The sequence below is a fragment of the Notamacropus eugenii genome, chromosome 7 (assembly GCF_028372415.1).
Source record: "Notamacropus eugenii isolate mMacEug1 chromosome 7, mMacEug1.pri_v2, whole genome shotgun sequence".
Classification (NCBI taxonomy): domain Eukaryota; kingdom Metazoa; phylum Chordata; class Mammalia; order Diprotodontia; family Macropodidae; genus Notamacropus; species Notamacropus eugenii.
Window position 1 is genome coordinate 156448347 of NC_092878.1, and position 15894 is coordinate 156464240.

The 15894-nt window shown below is 39.9% G+C and overlaps 1 protein-coding gene across 5 annotated transcripts in view; it reads right to left on the bottom strand.

The window, feature by feature from the left end:
• ABHD18 (abhydrolase domain containing 18) overlaps window positions 1–15894 on the bottom strand; it is a 42875-nt gene that overhangs the window by 2444 nt on the left and 24537 nt on the right. For 4 of the 5 annotated variants that reach the window (XM_072624571.1, XM_072624572.1, XM_072624574.1 and 1 more), the window contains 4 exons: window positions 14474–14612; window positions 8272–8361; window positions 8072–8173; window positions 3696–4071 (listed from right to left, as the gene is read on the bottom strand). In XM_072624571.1, coding sequence (XP_072480672.1) covers window positions 3696–4071; window positions 8072–8173; window positions 8272–8361; window positions 14474–14612 — 707 coding nt within the window. Of the gene's footprint in view, window positions 1–2410; window positions 2574–3695; window positions 4072–8071; window positions 8174–8271; window positions 8362–14473; window positions 14613–15894 lie in introns of all 5 variants that reach the window. The other variant, XM_072624573.1, reaches the window with a different exon arrangement.

Consider the following 15894-nt stretch of genomic DNA (forward strand, 5'->3'; position numbering starts at 1 on the left):
TGGAAGAACCAGGATGAGGGCAAGGGGAGAACCCTGGCAATGAGTCCCTTCTATTGCAAGAAAACTCAAAGGGAATACAATCGCAATAGATTCTGTAGCAGCCGCCACTGTGCTGTATGTAGAGTTGTGACAGGAGGTGAGTTGGTTCCATTGTCGTTTTACCTTGGAGCACTCCCTTAAGACTGCCCAAGTGACAATCATGACTGTGATGGCTGTGTCTTCTGCAAAGTGGTCAAAGTTCATTTCATACATTAAAGAACAGCTAGCTCCCCGCGCCACTGGGAATCTAAATTCCTAGCAACCTAAAACCAAAGGTCAAGTTATCTATATTATCTTAATATAGTGTTTGATTAGGAAAATTTTTTTGTGTATCAAAAACACGTTTAAATTTGTGATACACACAGTGTGTACTACACTCTTAAATGCCAGGGGATGCTGAACCAATGGAGAATGGCTATTTGTATAAGTATGATGGAATACTACTGTGCTACATACATGCTATGTATGTGCTGATACTAACAAAGATGAGAGGGACAGTTTCAGAGAAACACGCAAGACTTAGGAACCAAGTAAAATGAGCAGAACCAGGAGGTGATCAATATTGTAAAGAAAACCAGCTGTGCACGATCCCTCCGATCACCACCATCACCCACTACAGTTCCAAAGGGCTCAGAACTGAAGTACTCAGAGTGCATACTAAAACTCTTCCTCTCTCTCCCCCTCTCTGAACATGGCTAATGTGGAAATTTGCTTTGCACGACTTCCTAATGGCAACAGGTTTTGTATTTCTTGCCTTTTCAATGGGTAAGAGAAGGAAAGAATTTGGAACTGGAAAAAAAGGAACAAAAAAGATGTGTTTCCTGATCATATGTTTATTTGACTACTTGACTTTGTTGACTTTATAAGAGAAAAATTTGTTTAAAAATACAAACACATGTTAACCTAATTCTTTATCCATACCACTCCTTAGCTCGTCTTTCCAGAAAAGGAACTCACTGACACACCTCAGTGAGAATGCGGAGGCACTGCGATGGCTCTTGCAAGCAGACTTGTGGCCTTCTTCCAGTCTCTGAGTAAGAAGCAGCCCTTCCTTTTCCAGAGATCCTCTGGAAGCAAGCTCCTTAAGATAGGGGCTGCTTCATTACTCTCCTTATATGCCCAGGGCCTGGTTCCTGAGTGCCTGCTTTCACACTTCTCAGTGTGCACAGTAAAATCTCCTATTACGCTTCAATCACACATTTGCCATTTACAGTTACAGGCCATTCGTTACACTGTGAATATCCTCAAGTGGCATTATGATTTTTTTTAAAAAGAGCACAAAACCAATAATGCTCAAACAAAACCATGAATATCCAAAAAATGTACTCTTAGTCTTTCCAGCTTTGCTGCTTTCTAATTCCCTGTTCTGTGCACTCCAGCTTGCCTGTCCAAATGTCATCCCAACATTCTACTTTGTGCCAGATTGACCGCTACAGCTTAACAGTTCACAGATGGACAAGTCTGCCATCTACTAGTGCAAGGATGGAAATGGAGATTCTAAAAACAACAGCAAATTAGAATACAACTCTGAAGTCCCGCATCAGTGAATGAATGAACAAGCACGTGCCAACCACAGGCAATACAAACAGAAAAATGAGAAAGTCAACACAAAGGAAGGGAGGAGCCATGCCAGGGTACAGGGACCAGGGGCCTGGCTTCACTTTCCTCCTTTTCTTCTTCCGTTACAGTCTTCTCCCTCTGAGGAAGACTTCTGGCCAAGGTCATTGCCCACTGTCTCTGGAGGCCCTCAGGGATGCTGCTCTGCTCTGCTCACAGGGATTCTCTTTGTCATCGCCCCTGTCAGCAGGGATCCTTCCCACACCTGCCATGCTGGGTTGCTTTCCTGCTTCCCTTTGGGGTCTATCTTCCCCAGGAGTATATGAGCTCCTTGAAGATGTGGATGATCTTGCACACGGCCTTACTATCAGTCAAGTTGTCCTGATCCTATCCCCTCGGTCACCGTCAGAAGCATGGCCCATCGGTTATTGTACCTCCTTTCTCCTTCCTATTCCCAGGTTACCCACTGCCTACAAACAGGTGTGTCCCTTTCCCTTCTGCTTCCATAAGGAATTGTCCACACTTGCTCCACCCCTTCGCTTCCTCCCAGGTACTCCTGACTTGGACCCGCCCCCTCCTGGCACTTTCCAAGGTTCTGAACGGATGTCTTTCGATTCCTTTCAGGCATCTGCACAGCCTTCATTCTTTAACCCTCCTACCCAACCCCCCCAGCCTACAGGAGGGAAAGGGAAATGAAGGGGAAAGGAGGGACAAAAGGAAACGGGAGCAAGCCCTGCAAAGTCACAATAAAAAAGAGCGTTTTTATTTATACTGGTTAAGGAAGGACAAAACCTATTTAGGCTGAGCGCCTCACCTGAAGAGCCCTTGTTTGAAAAGGTAAGCACTAATGTGGCCCCCTTCTAGGTATCGAATCTCACATCCAGGCCAAATTTCTTGAAGGCTTCGAACTCCTGTTCGTGGAATATAGGCATCTTCTTTGGCTTGAACCACTATAATCAGACTTGGATCGACTGGAACTATGTACAGGATAAAAACAGTTCCAAAGTGTGTTTATTCAAGAGTGTGACCATAAGGATTCAATACTGACTGTGTGAATGGTGTGAAAAATTAAAATGCCCAAATGTCATGAAACTGTTCATGTTCAAATGATAAAAAGATCATTTTAATTACATGGAACTGAAAAGCTCTTCCCGAGCCACATCAATGCAAACAAAATGGGGAGAATCAAACTGGAAAAAAAAGTCTATGCTTCAGATACCTTAGTTAGAGTCAGATACACAGGCGACCAACAGAAGTCATGCCCCAGTTAAAAAAAGGAGTCAAGTGATATAAACAGCCGTTCTCAGAAGAAGAACCACAAACTTTCCACGATGGCATGGGGAAGAAATGCTCTAAATCACTAATAGGAAGAATGTCAATCAAAACAAACCCTGAGGTTTCACTGGTTAATTAGCAGAAGGGGATAAAAAGACAACACTGAGAGGGCCGTGTAAAGAGAAGGGCACGCAAATGCTGGTAGAACTGTGTCAAGAACATGACTCAAGTGTCTGTATCCAGGGACAGAGCCTAACCCTAACCCTGAAATTCCACTGGCCTCAGTACGCAGACAGAGCACAGTAGGTCACAGCCTGGACTTGGAGTTAAGACCTAAGTCTGAATCCAGCTTAGCTGTGTGATCCTGAGCAAGTCCCTCCACCTCTCATTCTCAGTGGCCCCATCTGTAAAATGGGGACAGTAACATCTACTGCCCAGAGATGTTGTGAGGAACAAACGAGATACGTAAAGTACTTGGCAAACCTTTAAGCCTTACAGAAAGCCATTTTCTTCTTCACTATCATCATCATCACAAAAGAGGTAAATGATAAGAATAAAGGCCCTACGTGCACACCAAAATATTTAAAGCAGCAACCAGCTGGATTCCATTTCCTCAGGAAGGCCTTTCATCTTCCCCTGCCATTCCCCTTTTAATGACATTTAATGTTATTACATACATGCTCACCAGATTCTGCTATTTTCATAAGCAAATATTTCCCAAACTAATCTAAATTATAGACTGTTTGAAGGTTCTTGATGAGTAAATAAAATATATAGTATACTTGCACACTGGAAAAACCCAGATTTCAAGAGAAAATGAGTACCTGAGAAATTTGCTACATGAGTGCACTCATCCATGACTCCTTTCATGAACATTAAAGATTCCTTCTGCAGGGCGCTCGTTCTTTTCTCCTCATTAAATCGGCAGTCTGATCGACTTGCACAACTCCCATCGCTGCTTTCCTTGCCAGACAGTGTTGGACTCATGGACGGAATCTTAGGGACACCTTCCAACACAAGGCCGTCCGATGTTGCACTGAGAGAGGCTTTACCGGTGTTATGACACTGAGCAGATTTCATACACAATGATTCACCAATGTCTAGGTTCAAAGTTCTGGGAGCCAGATCAAAATTAGCCACGTTGTCCACACTGTTAGGGAAATGTTTCACAAAGTCTCGTCCCATTTTAAAAGAATCTGTCTGAGGAGTTGAAAGGGGGAAAGAGGGAGAGAAAACAGGATAAATGAGAACATATCCTTAAGGAAGATACATTTATTAAAATGTCTTATTTATCAACTATGCTTAAAAAAGATATGAGGCTAAAAGAACAAATTAAAATCACCATCTTCCAAATGATGCCACTGAGATCAAGGATTGATATTTTTAGTCAAAAAAGCTGTATCCATTCACACCACGTGTACTGCTGGAGTTTCAAAAAACAGAGACACAAACACCTTAGTCAGACTCCTACACCAAATGCAACCCAGGTTACATGGCTATTTGTACCCCAAATGTTTGTATTCGCATTACTCTTAGGACAAGGCACTTTCACAAGCTGAAATACCTAAGAAGAGTTGACAACGGCTTTTTTTAAAATGATATCAGTTTTTTAAAACATGATTAGTACTTATGAATCTGGAAATATCCAAGTTTGAGAATATTTGTGTGTGTGTGTGTTCATCCTTCCTTTCCGAAGGAGACCATGCCATCAAGGAAATGATGACATGACTTGTACTTGACTGCGTTTTGAGTGAGGGAGGGCTGTGCAGGTCCCCAGCCTCACTTCTCCTCCACAGCCATCTGAATCCAGTGACCAGATAGTCATCACGATGACTGGAGATAATCCAGGATGAGGCAGTAGGGGTTAAGTGACTTGCCCAAGGTCATGCAGCTAATGAGTGTCAAGTGTCTGAGGTGAGATTTGAACTCAGGTCCTCCAGACTCCTGCACTGGTGCTCTATCCACTGCACCACTTAGCTGCCCCTGAGAGTATCTGTATTTCTAGTAAGAAAGAGGGAACTAAAATTAGCGCAATAATGTCTGCAGAGACACAGTGACTGCTCCTGCATAATGACCTCCTGGGAGGACTTGGATAAGACACACACTTAGTGAGAACTTGTGAATCAGTATGTTCACAGCTCTCTTGAAGTATTTTTAAACTTTAAAAAAGTCTTCCCCATCAGAAATTCCAGAAAAATGTTAATAATGATGACAATGATGAAAACAACAATAAAAGCACCTATATAGTGTCTCCTGTCTATCAGGCAAGATGCTAAGCACTTTACAAATATCCTTATTTGATCTACACAACAACTCTGGAGGGAGGTGTGTTATCACCCCTATTTTATCGTTTGGGGGAAAGCCAACAGAGGTTAAGAGGCCTGCCCTGGGTCACAGCTAATTAAGTGCCAGATCTGAACTCTGGTTTTCCTGATACCAGGCCCAGCTGCCTCAGAAAGGAGTTTTAAAATTCTAAACCTTGTGATCGGGATTCAGCTGCTTTTTCAAAACAAAAACTTAGCCTCATATGCTACAGTTGACTTTACAGGACACAATCTCTCTACCACTCCCCAGGAGGCACTCATATGCTATACTACTAAGAGTCAAACACAACAAACAGGTCTAAAAAAAAGCTGGATACAACTAAATTCCCATTTCAGTTCATCAGAATTCCTGGGTTTCCATTACAAATTCTTTTGTAGGCTGGTAGATTTGAAGACAGGGCCAGAGAGTTTTGGGGTTGAGGTGTTACAGTGGTCCTGTAGCATCACGGTCCTTGCCCCCGCTGCTCAGGAAGTAGAAGAGAAAGAGTCCAAGGATCTGCTGCCAAACCCCATAGTTTACACCCCCAACAAGAAGAACTTATATGCCTCATTCCTTAGCAGACATCATGAATGAGAGCATTTAAAAAACTTAATTCAAGCCTGGGAAAGTAGTACCTAGTTACTGTTCCTTGCACAAACCAGCCCCATGTCCATACTATCAGCATGTCCACAGCCTGGCCCCCAAGCCAAGCTCTCTCCTTCATCCCCATCTCCTGCCTTCCTTCAAATTTCAGCTAAAATTCCACCTTCTCAAACAAAGCTTTCCCCAATCTCCCTTAAAGTTAGTGTCTTTAGAGGTGATTATCCTCAATTTATGATAAGTTTAAAAGATACTAAGTGAAAATAATATTCATTTACAGTACTGGAAAAGAAGAAATTCTGTATTTAGAATTAAAAATGTACACCAACTTACCATGTCAGCCATGTCTGACAGCCATCTTAAGATTCTCTGTAATTCTGAAACTAAATATACCCCAAGGACTTTTATAATATTTACAAGAATATATTATTGTGGAAGACAAATGCGGGAATCTGTTTATTTGGCCAATGTCTCTAAAAGAAATAATTTACTCATTATCTCCAAGCATTGATCCTAAGAGAGGGAGAACCAAAGGGTGGAGTTTGGCACTTTCTCTGACCCAAGTCATTTCTAGTTACAATTTATAACGTTTAGAAACAAAGACAAAATTGAGGTTCCCTTTAGAAATGGATTAGAATTTTGAAAAGGAAGAAACCAAGGATTTCAGAACAGTACATTTCTGGAAATTTGAATACTGATAAAGTTTTTTCTCTCTCATGTGAGACTAAAGGACATTAGGGTAAGGAAGATGAGAAAATATTTCTGAATTTTTTTTTAAAGAAAGAAATGACTTAATATGCTTCCACATTATTAACACAGTATTTCTGTTCTATTTATAAAAATGTCCACAACTGAATTAGGACATTTACACAATGCTATCAAACACGGATCCACAGACGGCAGAAGAACATAAACTAGAAACCTCACTGCACCAGTTTCACTCGTTCCTTTTGCAAAGCAACGTGGTGCTGGGCACGAGAACTGACGATCAGTTTAGGAGGAAGGGAGAAAATGGACACAGCAAGTTAGTAAGAGAGCTGCCTTGTCGTAGTGGGAGTACACGCATTTGTCTAGCAGTTTTCCTAAGACCTAGGTGGGGGTGGTAGAAGAAACAGAGAAGGGTGAAATATAAATTTACTTTCACAACCCAGGCAAGAAAAAGTAATTCTTCTTGGTGAGCAAAGGATTAGAGATTTTCCCAAAAGATCTTTACAAAAATATTAGTTGATGAGATTAATTTACCCATCACCCTACAGCCACAAACCAAGACATGTTTTAATTCACTTTCTGGGTTCTTAGGTGGCTGCTGCTATCAGAGCATGCCTTTTCCTATTTCTCAAACCTCGCCTAAAGTCCTGCTCCAAGGCCTAGCTGTGTCTCTGTCAGCAGAAAACAAGCTCCAGTGGGTCCTGCCACGTCCAGATCAGTGACATAAAAGTCCATGTCAGCTCTCCATGGCAGGCCAGCTAAAGCCAGAGGAGCCAGCCAGCATCAGGGCGATGAATTTCCCAGTCACAGAAACTGCCAGATGCACCACTAAGTGAGAAGGCTTCAGTATAACATAAAAATGTCATCAAAATTGCAGACTGACATCAATAAAACCCATAATAGTTCACAATCTGGAGACCTGAAGACCAATGAAAAATCAATAATATACATATTTATTATATATTTGTTGGGGCAGCTACCTGGTACAGTAAAGAGAGTACTGGGCTCCAGCTTCAGACACTTGCTAACTGTGTGACCCTGGACAAGTCACTTAACCCTCCTAACCTCAGTGTCCTGGATAAGGAAATGGCAAACCACTCCTGTATCTCTGCCAAGAAAACCCCAAATAGGGACATGACTGAAAATGACCACACACCATTGTTATATAGCTCAAAGTGCCTCGCGCTGTAATATACACTATATACCTTACAGCTGCCTATCAGAAGTAATACTCAGCCTGCATTTTCCCATTAAGAATTTCTAAATTTGACTAGACCAAAAGTGAATAAAGTTTACTCTCTGAGAAGAGAAAATTTGCACTGATTTTAATTAAAGAGATTTAATGAGTGTTTTCAAAACAATAATTGAAAAAAAAAACCCCAACAACCTGACACTTGAATTTGTCCTTAAACACCAAATATTTAAGGAATATAGGTTGATCATTTTCTAATACCTCACCGTTAAAAAATATGATGATAGAATTTAATGTTAGTGTTTTTCATATTTCTGAACAGTCAATTGTTCTACAAAGAAATCTGCATTTACTCTACTGAGCCCCTGTAACAAAGAAATCTGAAAATACACTTACCCCACAATATTCAAGCATATGAAAAATCTCTTCTTCATAAACTGTCTGTGTATAGTACTGTTTCTCCAACTCCCTCCAATTTACCGACTTACTTAGCACACCCTAAAAGAAGAGTTAAAATGAACACTTGTACATAAAGGCTACTTCACTCATGATCATGTCTATATAGTTAAAGCTGAGTAAACACACAGTAATATTACCGTAGTAAAGACTCCAGAAGCAGTGGACCAAGAAAGACACGGAATTAGTGGCAAAGGTTTAGGCCAACTGGTTACAGCTAATGAAGCCATCTGTAACAAGAATTATACAGTTATATAATGCTTTGTACAGGAGATCCTGCAGTGAAAAAAGAAAAGAAACTATTTCCAAGAAATACTATTCAGTTCATTTTATAGTTCACTTTTAGTACTATCTTCTCCCACAAAATTCTCAACCACTATATATTTGGATTCTTTGTTTATTAATCCACTCACAGATTTAATGAGTATTTACAAATTGTACATTACTATGTTTTCTGTTGTGAGGGGATGTAAAAAACCAAACAGCCCAAAAAGATACTGTGACTGTGAGGAAGGGATAAACTGCTTACACCAATAATACAACGTTGGAAGCAGAAAGACGTAGAGAATGCTACTGGAGTTCAAAGGACAAACAAATAAAGTATGCTTCATGAAACTGGCCCTCAGACTGCGGCTGGAGGGTCACTCAAGTTCTGAGAAATGAAGGGAGAGCAGGGAAGGAAGGATAGATAGGGAAGACATTTCAATGACATGGAATTGTCTGAAAGACTATTTGGCTAGAGACCAGCAGGCATGAGAGTCAAGAGGACTTAGATTCACGTGCTGTTCCTTACCCATACTGGCTACAGGATCTAGGGCAAGTCACTGGGCCTCCCAGTGGTCCAGGCCATGCTCTAAAATTCCAAGTTGCAGAGAAGGAAGTGCCAACTTGCACTGGGAAAGGCAGGTTCCCCATCTGGGACATCCTAGGTGCAGTCTCAATCCCAAGGTTTCTATACTTCTAAATGTCTCTTCAATGTGTGGAGTTGACCCTGGGTTCTTGAGGGCTGTCACGGTACTTGAGAGTCTGCTTAATACCTTGCATAAATTATATCTTATCTGATCCTCTCAATGAAGTGAGAAAGGTAGGTTAGAGGTCAGAATGAAAAGGCCAAGCTGAGGTGTGAGGGCTTAATTCAGGAGATAACAGAAATCACTGAATATTTCTGAGCAGAGAAACAGGTCTATTTTAGAAAGATGACTGTCAAAAAGTACATAAACTGGAATGGAAAGAGGTAGGGGAAGACCTATTAGCAGGCTACTGTAATATGCATCATGGCTTCAGAGGGTTGAGTGCGAAAGTATTCTTTCTGCATCTCAGCAGAAAGGAGGTGGACTATAGGTCCAACATTTCCAGATCTGGCTAATATACTGAATCATTGTGCTTGATCCCTTGTTACAAGGGAGAGTTATGTTGGGAGAGAAGAGGAATAGTTATTAAGAAGTGACAGTTATGTTTTAAAAGCATCAGTAAAAAATTTTTTTTAAAGTCCAGGTATATACCACACTTATCAGATTACTTAAAATAACACAAGTGAAAAATGACAAATACTGGAGATGTGAAAAAATTGGGACACTAATACACTGTTAGTGAAACTGAACTGATCTAAGCATTTTGGAAAGCAATCTGGAATTCTGCCCAAAGAGTTACAAAACTCCGCCTCAGAAATACCACATTAGGTCTGTTTCCCAGGGTGATCAGGGAAAAAGGAAAAGAACCCACACGCTCTAAAATAGTTCTAGCCGTTCTCCTTGTGGTAGCAAAGAACTGGAAATTTGAGGGAATGGGTAAATAAGCTGTGATCTATGGCCGTCATGGAATACTACTGTGCTGCAAGAAATAATGAGCAGGTTGATTTTAGAAGAATATGGAAAGACTTGCATGAAATAATGAAAAGAAAAACAAACAGAACCAAGAGAACAGTGTAAACAGTAACAGGAATACTGAAAGAAGGATAACTGTGAATGACTAAGCTGTTCTGAGTATTTAGGGTTAGACACTAAAGTCAACCACAAAGAACTCTGAAGGAAGGTGCTATCCACCTTCAGATAAAGAACTGATAAATAAAAGTATGCATAGGATGGTTTTACAGACACACACACATCAGATGGTGGCCTTCTAGAGTGGACAGTGGGGAGGGAGGGAGGCAGATCAGAACTTAAAATCTAATAACAAATACATTAACTTAATTTTTTTAAAAAAGTCCAGGTGCAGGGTAAAGAGGGCACCGAAACTACGGTGTATACCTGCCCAAATAGCAAAGCATTATTTCTCTAGCTCTAAGAGTCCTTTTCTTTCTAGTTTCAACGTAAGAGTTGTCCTGCTTGTTCGTCCTTTGTTGCTGAAGAAGACCATGCCATCAGAGAAATAGTGACATGACTTGCACTTTGTTCTGAGTGAGGGAAGGCTGTGCAAGTCCCCAGCCTCACTCCTCCTCCAGAGCCATCTGAATCCTGTGACCAGATATTCATCAGGATGACTGAAGATGACCCAGGATGAGGCAGCTGGGGTTAAGTGTCTTGCCCCAGGTCACACAGCTAATGAGTGTCAAGTGTCTGAGGTGATATTTGAACTCAGGTCCTCCTAACTCCTGCCCTGGTGCTATAACCACTGCACCGCCTCGCTGCCCCAAGAGTTGTTCTATTCACAGTCTAAAGCAGAGTTTTAATCTGAGGGTCTGTGAACTTTTAAAAAAAAGGTCTAAAAAATAATGATGGCCATTTCAACATAATTTGTTTCCTTTGTAATCCTATATATCTTACTTCATGCATCTAAAAACATTCTGAGGACAAAGGTTTCACCAGACTGCCAAAGAGGTGCCCCAGAAAAGGTTAACAACTTCTGTTGTTTGTTGTGTTTTTTTTAATTTTCTCCCAGTGACACATAAAAACAATTGATAACATCTGTGTATGGTTTTTTTTTAAAGTTCTGAATTCTATTCCTCGGTCCCTCCTTCTCCCCTCCCCGAGGCAGTATCTGATAAAGCCTATATGGATACAGACATGACAAACATTCCATATTAGTCATTTTGTGCAAGAAGACAGAAAAAAGGGGAAAAAAAGAGTAGGCTTCAGTCTGTCTTCAGACCCTCTGCAGGTGGACGGCATTTTTCACCACTGAGTCCTTTGGGACTGTCTTGGATCACTGCATGGCTGAGAATGGCTAAGTCATTCACATTCTTCGTCATGTAATACTGCTGTTACAGCGTGCAGTAAGAACCTCTATTCTAAAGGGAACATCTCCAGCACACTGTTGACCTTACTATGAAGAGAGCCAGAATTTATACTTCAGATAATTGATTTTTAAGGTCACTGTCAACTTCACATGTCAAGGTAGGACTATAAATCAATGAAGATAACTTATGTAAGGACAAAAATTGTCAGATTATTTAATAATAAATAGTGTAAAAGACCAAAAAGTTTACAATCTGTTTCAAGATAACTCAAACCATGCTAACGTTAAGTCTTACAGATCTCGGTATGATGACAAGGCCAATGGACTGAGAATTTAAGTAAGACCTGGCTTTTTCTAGTCCCTGCACTACCATGGACTGTGTGGTTGAAGCACACACTGTATATTCCTCAACTACAAAATGAGTGACTTAGTTCAGATGATTTCTAAGGTCCCTGCTAGCTCTAAAATTCTATGATAATATTTTCTAGTTTTCAATTTTCTAGCTGCTCTAAGTATAATCATGCCTCAAATTACAGAGACAGAAATCCACAATATTAGACTTTTCCAAAGTCCAGGACTAGAAAATTGTTGACACTACACTGTTTCTACACAGTAACAATTGTTTTAGCAGGGAATAAAATGGCACAATAACCATGAAAGCAGTATCAGTGTCCAAAGTGGTTCTACCACCTGCAGTTCCAAACATCTGTCTTAGTTGTGGAGAGGCAAAAATAAGGCAACCAACTAGAAAAGTTTTCTTGTCAAAAAACAGAGGCACCAAAGGATCACTGCAAACAATATTGTCATGGCATGCTCCAATGACTGTAAAAATTCAGAAAACGTATCAGTGTCTTAAGAGATTTATAATAACTCAACTGCCTCTAAGTATAGTTAATACTTCAATACTCATAAAAGTTTTGGTCCTAAATCATAAACATTTTTGTCTCCATCATGACAGTGAAAAGGTATACTACAAGTTCTCATTGGCTGACATGAGTACCAACTGGGTAAAGAGGTATTAGTGAAAAATGAAATTCCTTGACCTTTACCTTTTTATTTAAATGAACCTGCTATCTCAGAGGGGCAGTTAAACGGTGCAGTGGGTAGAGTGCCAGGCCTGGAGTCCAAGAAGACTCATCTTCCTCAGTTCAAATTCGGCCTCAGACCCCTTCCTAGCTGTGTGACCTTGGGCAAGTCACTTAACCTCTGTTTGCCTCAGTTTTCTCATCTGTAAAATCGAAAACCACTCCAGTATCTTTGTCAAGAAAACCTAAATGGGGTCAGTTAGAGTCAAACATGACTGAAATGAAACTGAAAACGATTTCAGAGTGTAAATAAAACCTATTACCTGCCTCTAGATAGACATGACGGAAACAAGACACAGAATGAGACACACGTGTTCTTTTGGACTTGGCCAATGCAGGAATTTGTTTTGCTCGACTACGCATATTTGTTATAAGAATTTGTTTTCCTTTTTTGGGACAAAGAAAAGTTATATATTCATCCATCCAGTCACAGAGAGGTTTTCCTTGTAATTTCCACACACTGTGTTTGGCATTGCTACAGCTTTGCTTGAACGCACAATGGCTGGGAAAGGAGATTTACTCTATTATTTTTAAGATACTACATTACTCTTACTACCTGGACTTCCTATTCTAGAATATATTAACTATCACTAAGGAAAAGGCCAAGGTCTCCCACAGCATCGAGGCCATCACCAGGCTTCCTGACCTGCGTCTTGCCGCTGGACTCCTGATGACCTTGCATGGCTCCACCTCACCTAAATCCAATTCACTTACAAGTCAAGACATCCCCCTGCTGATGTCACTGGGCCTCTTGGAGACCAAAGGACACACGACTACCGCTAAGATGAAAAGATACCATGATGTGCTCGATGGCACTGTTTGGCTATTTCTTAAACATAATTATAAAAGCTAGAATTTATTTATTGCTTTAGGTACACTATCTCAATGGATCTCCACAACTCTAAATTAGATGCTATTATCCCTGTTTTACAGATGAGGAAACAGGACATCTCTAAGAAGGGACATAAACGGAGGCCTTCCTTATGCCATGTCCAACACATGGACACCTCTCCCCCACAACCTTCCTCACCCCCAATATAAAGGAATGGGGGTGGGGGGGAGAGAAAGAAAATGGATGGAGTCAATTTTGAAGTTGACTCATTTGGTGTTAAATTTGAATGGGAACTATGCACTACTTCCAAGTTTCTTTGCTTATTTTTTCAATGTGTGTTGTTGGCAAAATAGTTTTGTAAAATGAAAAAAATGCTTGGTGGAAATTATTTTGACTCTTCACAGTTGTCTAACGCTTTATTTGCTCAAAGCATTTCTCCATGTATTATCTCATTTGGATCTTGCAATAGCTCAGCCACGCAGGTGCAACAAGTCTTACTAAGGAACCCCCTTTTCAGATGAGGAAATGAAATAAAACAAAGAAGCTGAAAGACTGGCTCCCTTTTCTCAGAGAGTGGATGGGTTGGTGAGTCAGTGGAAGAACTAGGCTTCCTGACTCCCAGATCAGTGTTTTATTAATGTACTATAATATATGTAGTGCCTCCTACTAAGAAAAGCCAACAATGTTCATTCTTTTCCATTTATCTAACTATGTAACTTCACAACTTAAATGCGCCTACTGACTTCAAAGTACCTACAATTTAGAGCTCTCAAAATATATCGTCATTTTTTAAAACAACTTTTAAAAATTATATCAAATTTCAACTATGCAGATACTTCCTCTTCCTCTATGCAAATCACAGCTCCCCTACAACTTAATAACCTTTGTAGACACAATCAGCAAATGTAACAAGAATTATTTAAAGAGAGATTGTCTTTACTAAGTTTAGCACCATGGTTGGTGATCATTTCCTGACACTAAAACTTATTTCTCTAGAAAAAATTTCAACTCCCAAACTTTAGCATATGAGCTAAAGTTCCCCCTAAGGATTTTACCTTACATATACAATAAACGTTTACATTGTAAGTGAGCATCGATTTCCCTTTGGGGAATAAGAAGAAAAAGCAATTCAAAGGGACTGCTTAGTATAAAGTGAAGCCTAGCTTTACTTAATCAATTATAATAATAACTAAATCAGGCCATTAAGTTCATAACATAATCAAAGAAATGAAAAACAACATAAAGGCTTACATGTCCTCCCATGGATATTCCAGTCATCCCCAGAGGTCCATAACCCTCCCTCTCTAGCCAATGCAAGAGAGCTGCAGACTCTAGAACAAGGGCCCCTCCCATCACAAAGAGGTCAGACACATTTTTCAAGCTTGACCTTCTATTCTCAAAAAGAGAGAGAAAGAGAGAAGAATGGGCTTATTTAACAGAATTACACTTCTAAATATAGCATTTAACTAATCAATCAAATGAGATAATATATGTAAAAGGCTCTGCTGGCCTTGAAGTGCTACATGTTAGCCATTGCGATTACTACAGCCTGTACAGTGTAGAGAGCTAGCCTTGCAGCCAGAAAAACCTGGGTTCAATTCCCAGTTCTGATATTAGCCTGTTTTACAGAACAGCTCTGGTAGCATGGACATGTATTAGGGACTGTCACATCATTTTTTGCTTTAAAATCACCCTTTTCAATAAGAGAAATCAAACTAAGGCTAAGTTCTTAAATTTTTGTTTTATTTTGAACAGGAACAAAATAACATCATACACAAAACAGCCCTGGTTGTGGTGGCCCCGAACAGCTTACATTATAAATTATCTCTCTCATGTCCTCTTTTGACCCGAAATTTTAAAAGTCAAACTTGTAAAAGGAGATAGATACAAGGAAACATTGAGAAGTCATCCTTGGTTCTATGACAAGAAAAAAGTGTCTTTCTGGCATATCTCTAGCCCAAACCACATGGACTAAATCTAGGGCAGATGCACAATATACTAAATTCCAAATTCCCACTCTAGTGAGTAAGATTATAGCATGCGAAGATAGCATTTGTACAAATGTTTCAACTAATTTACTGATTTTCATTTTCATATTGTTTGAAATCTCAAATCCTCTGTGCTCCACAGAATATAAATTCTTTAATCTTTATTATATTCATTTCCCATTCTCTTTTAATAATGAAGACTTTAAATCTGGCAAAATCTGCCCTTAAAATTCATCATTACCCGAATAATTCGTTAATCAAACCACTCTTGACTTCTCTGCCCAAAACAATGCTTTCTGGCCACAACTACCTACATATGCTTTTCTCCCTCATGAAAATATGTTACTTGAGTGCTTACATATGTATTCCTAGTACATAACAGTTTGTGGCATACAGTAAGTATCCACTCATTCATTCATGAATTCTTACTACAAATAAAATTATATCCCCCCCCCCCCAAATTTAAACCTTAAATTCACAAAATAGTCTTAAGTACAACACTTTAATTATAGTTTTGTAAAGTGAAAAAATTTATGGCAGTGTTTCTTTACCCCTCCATCACAGGAAGCATAAGGATTTTAAACCACTCTACTGCTCCTCACTGATTCGCTGGCGCTGTTCATCATGCAACCTTGCAGCAAGATAGACTTTACAACTGACAAAAATAGACAAAGAACAAAAAAT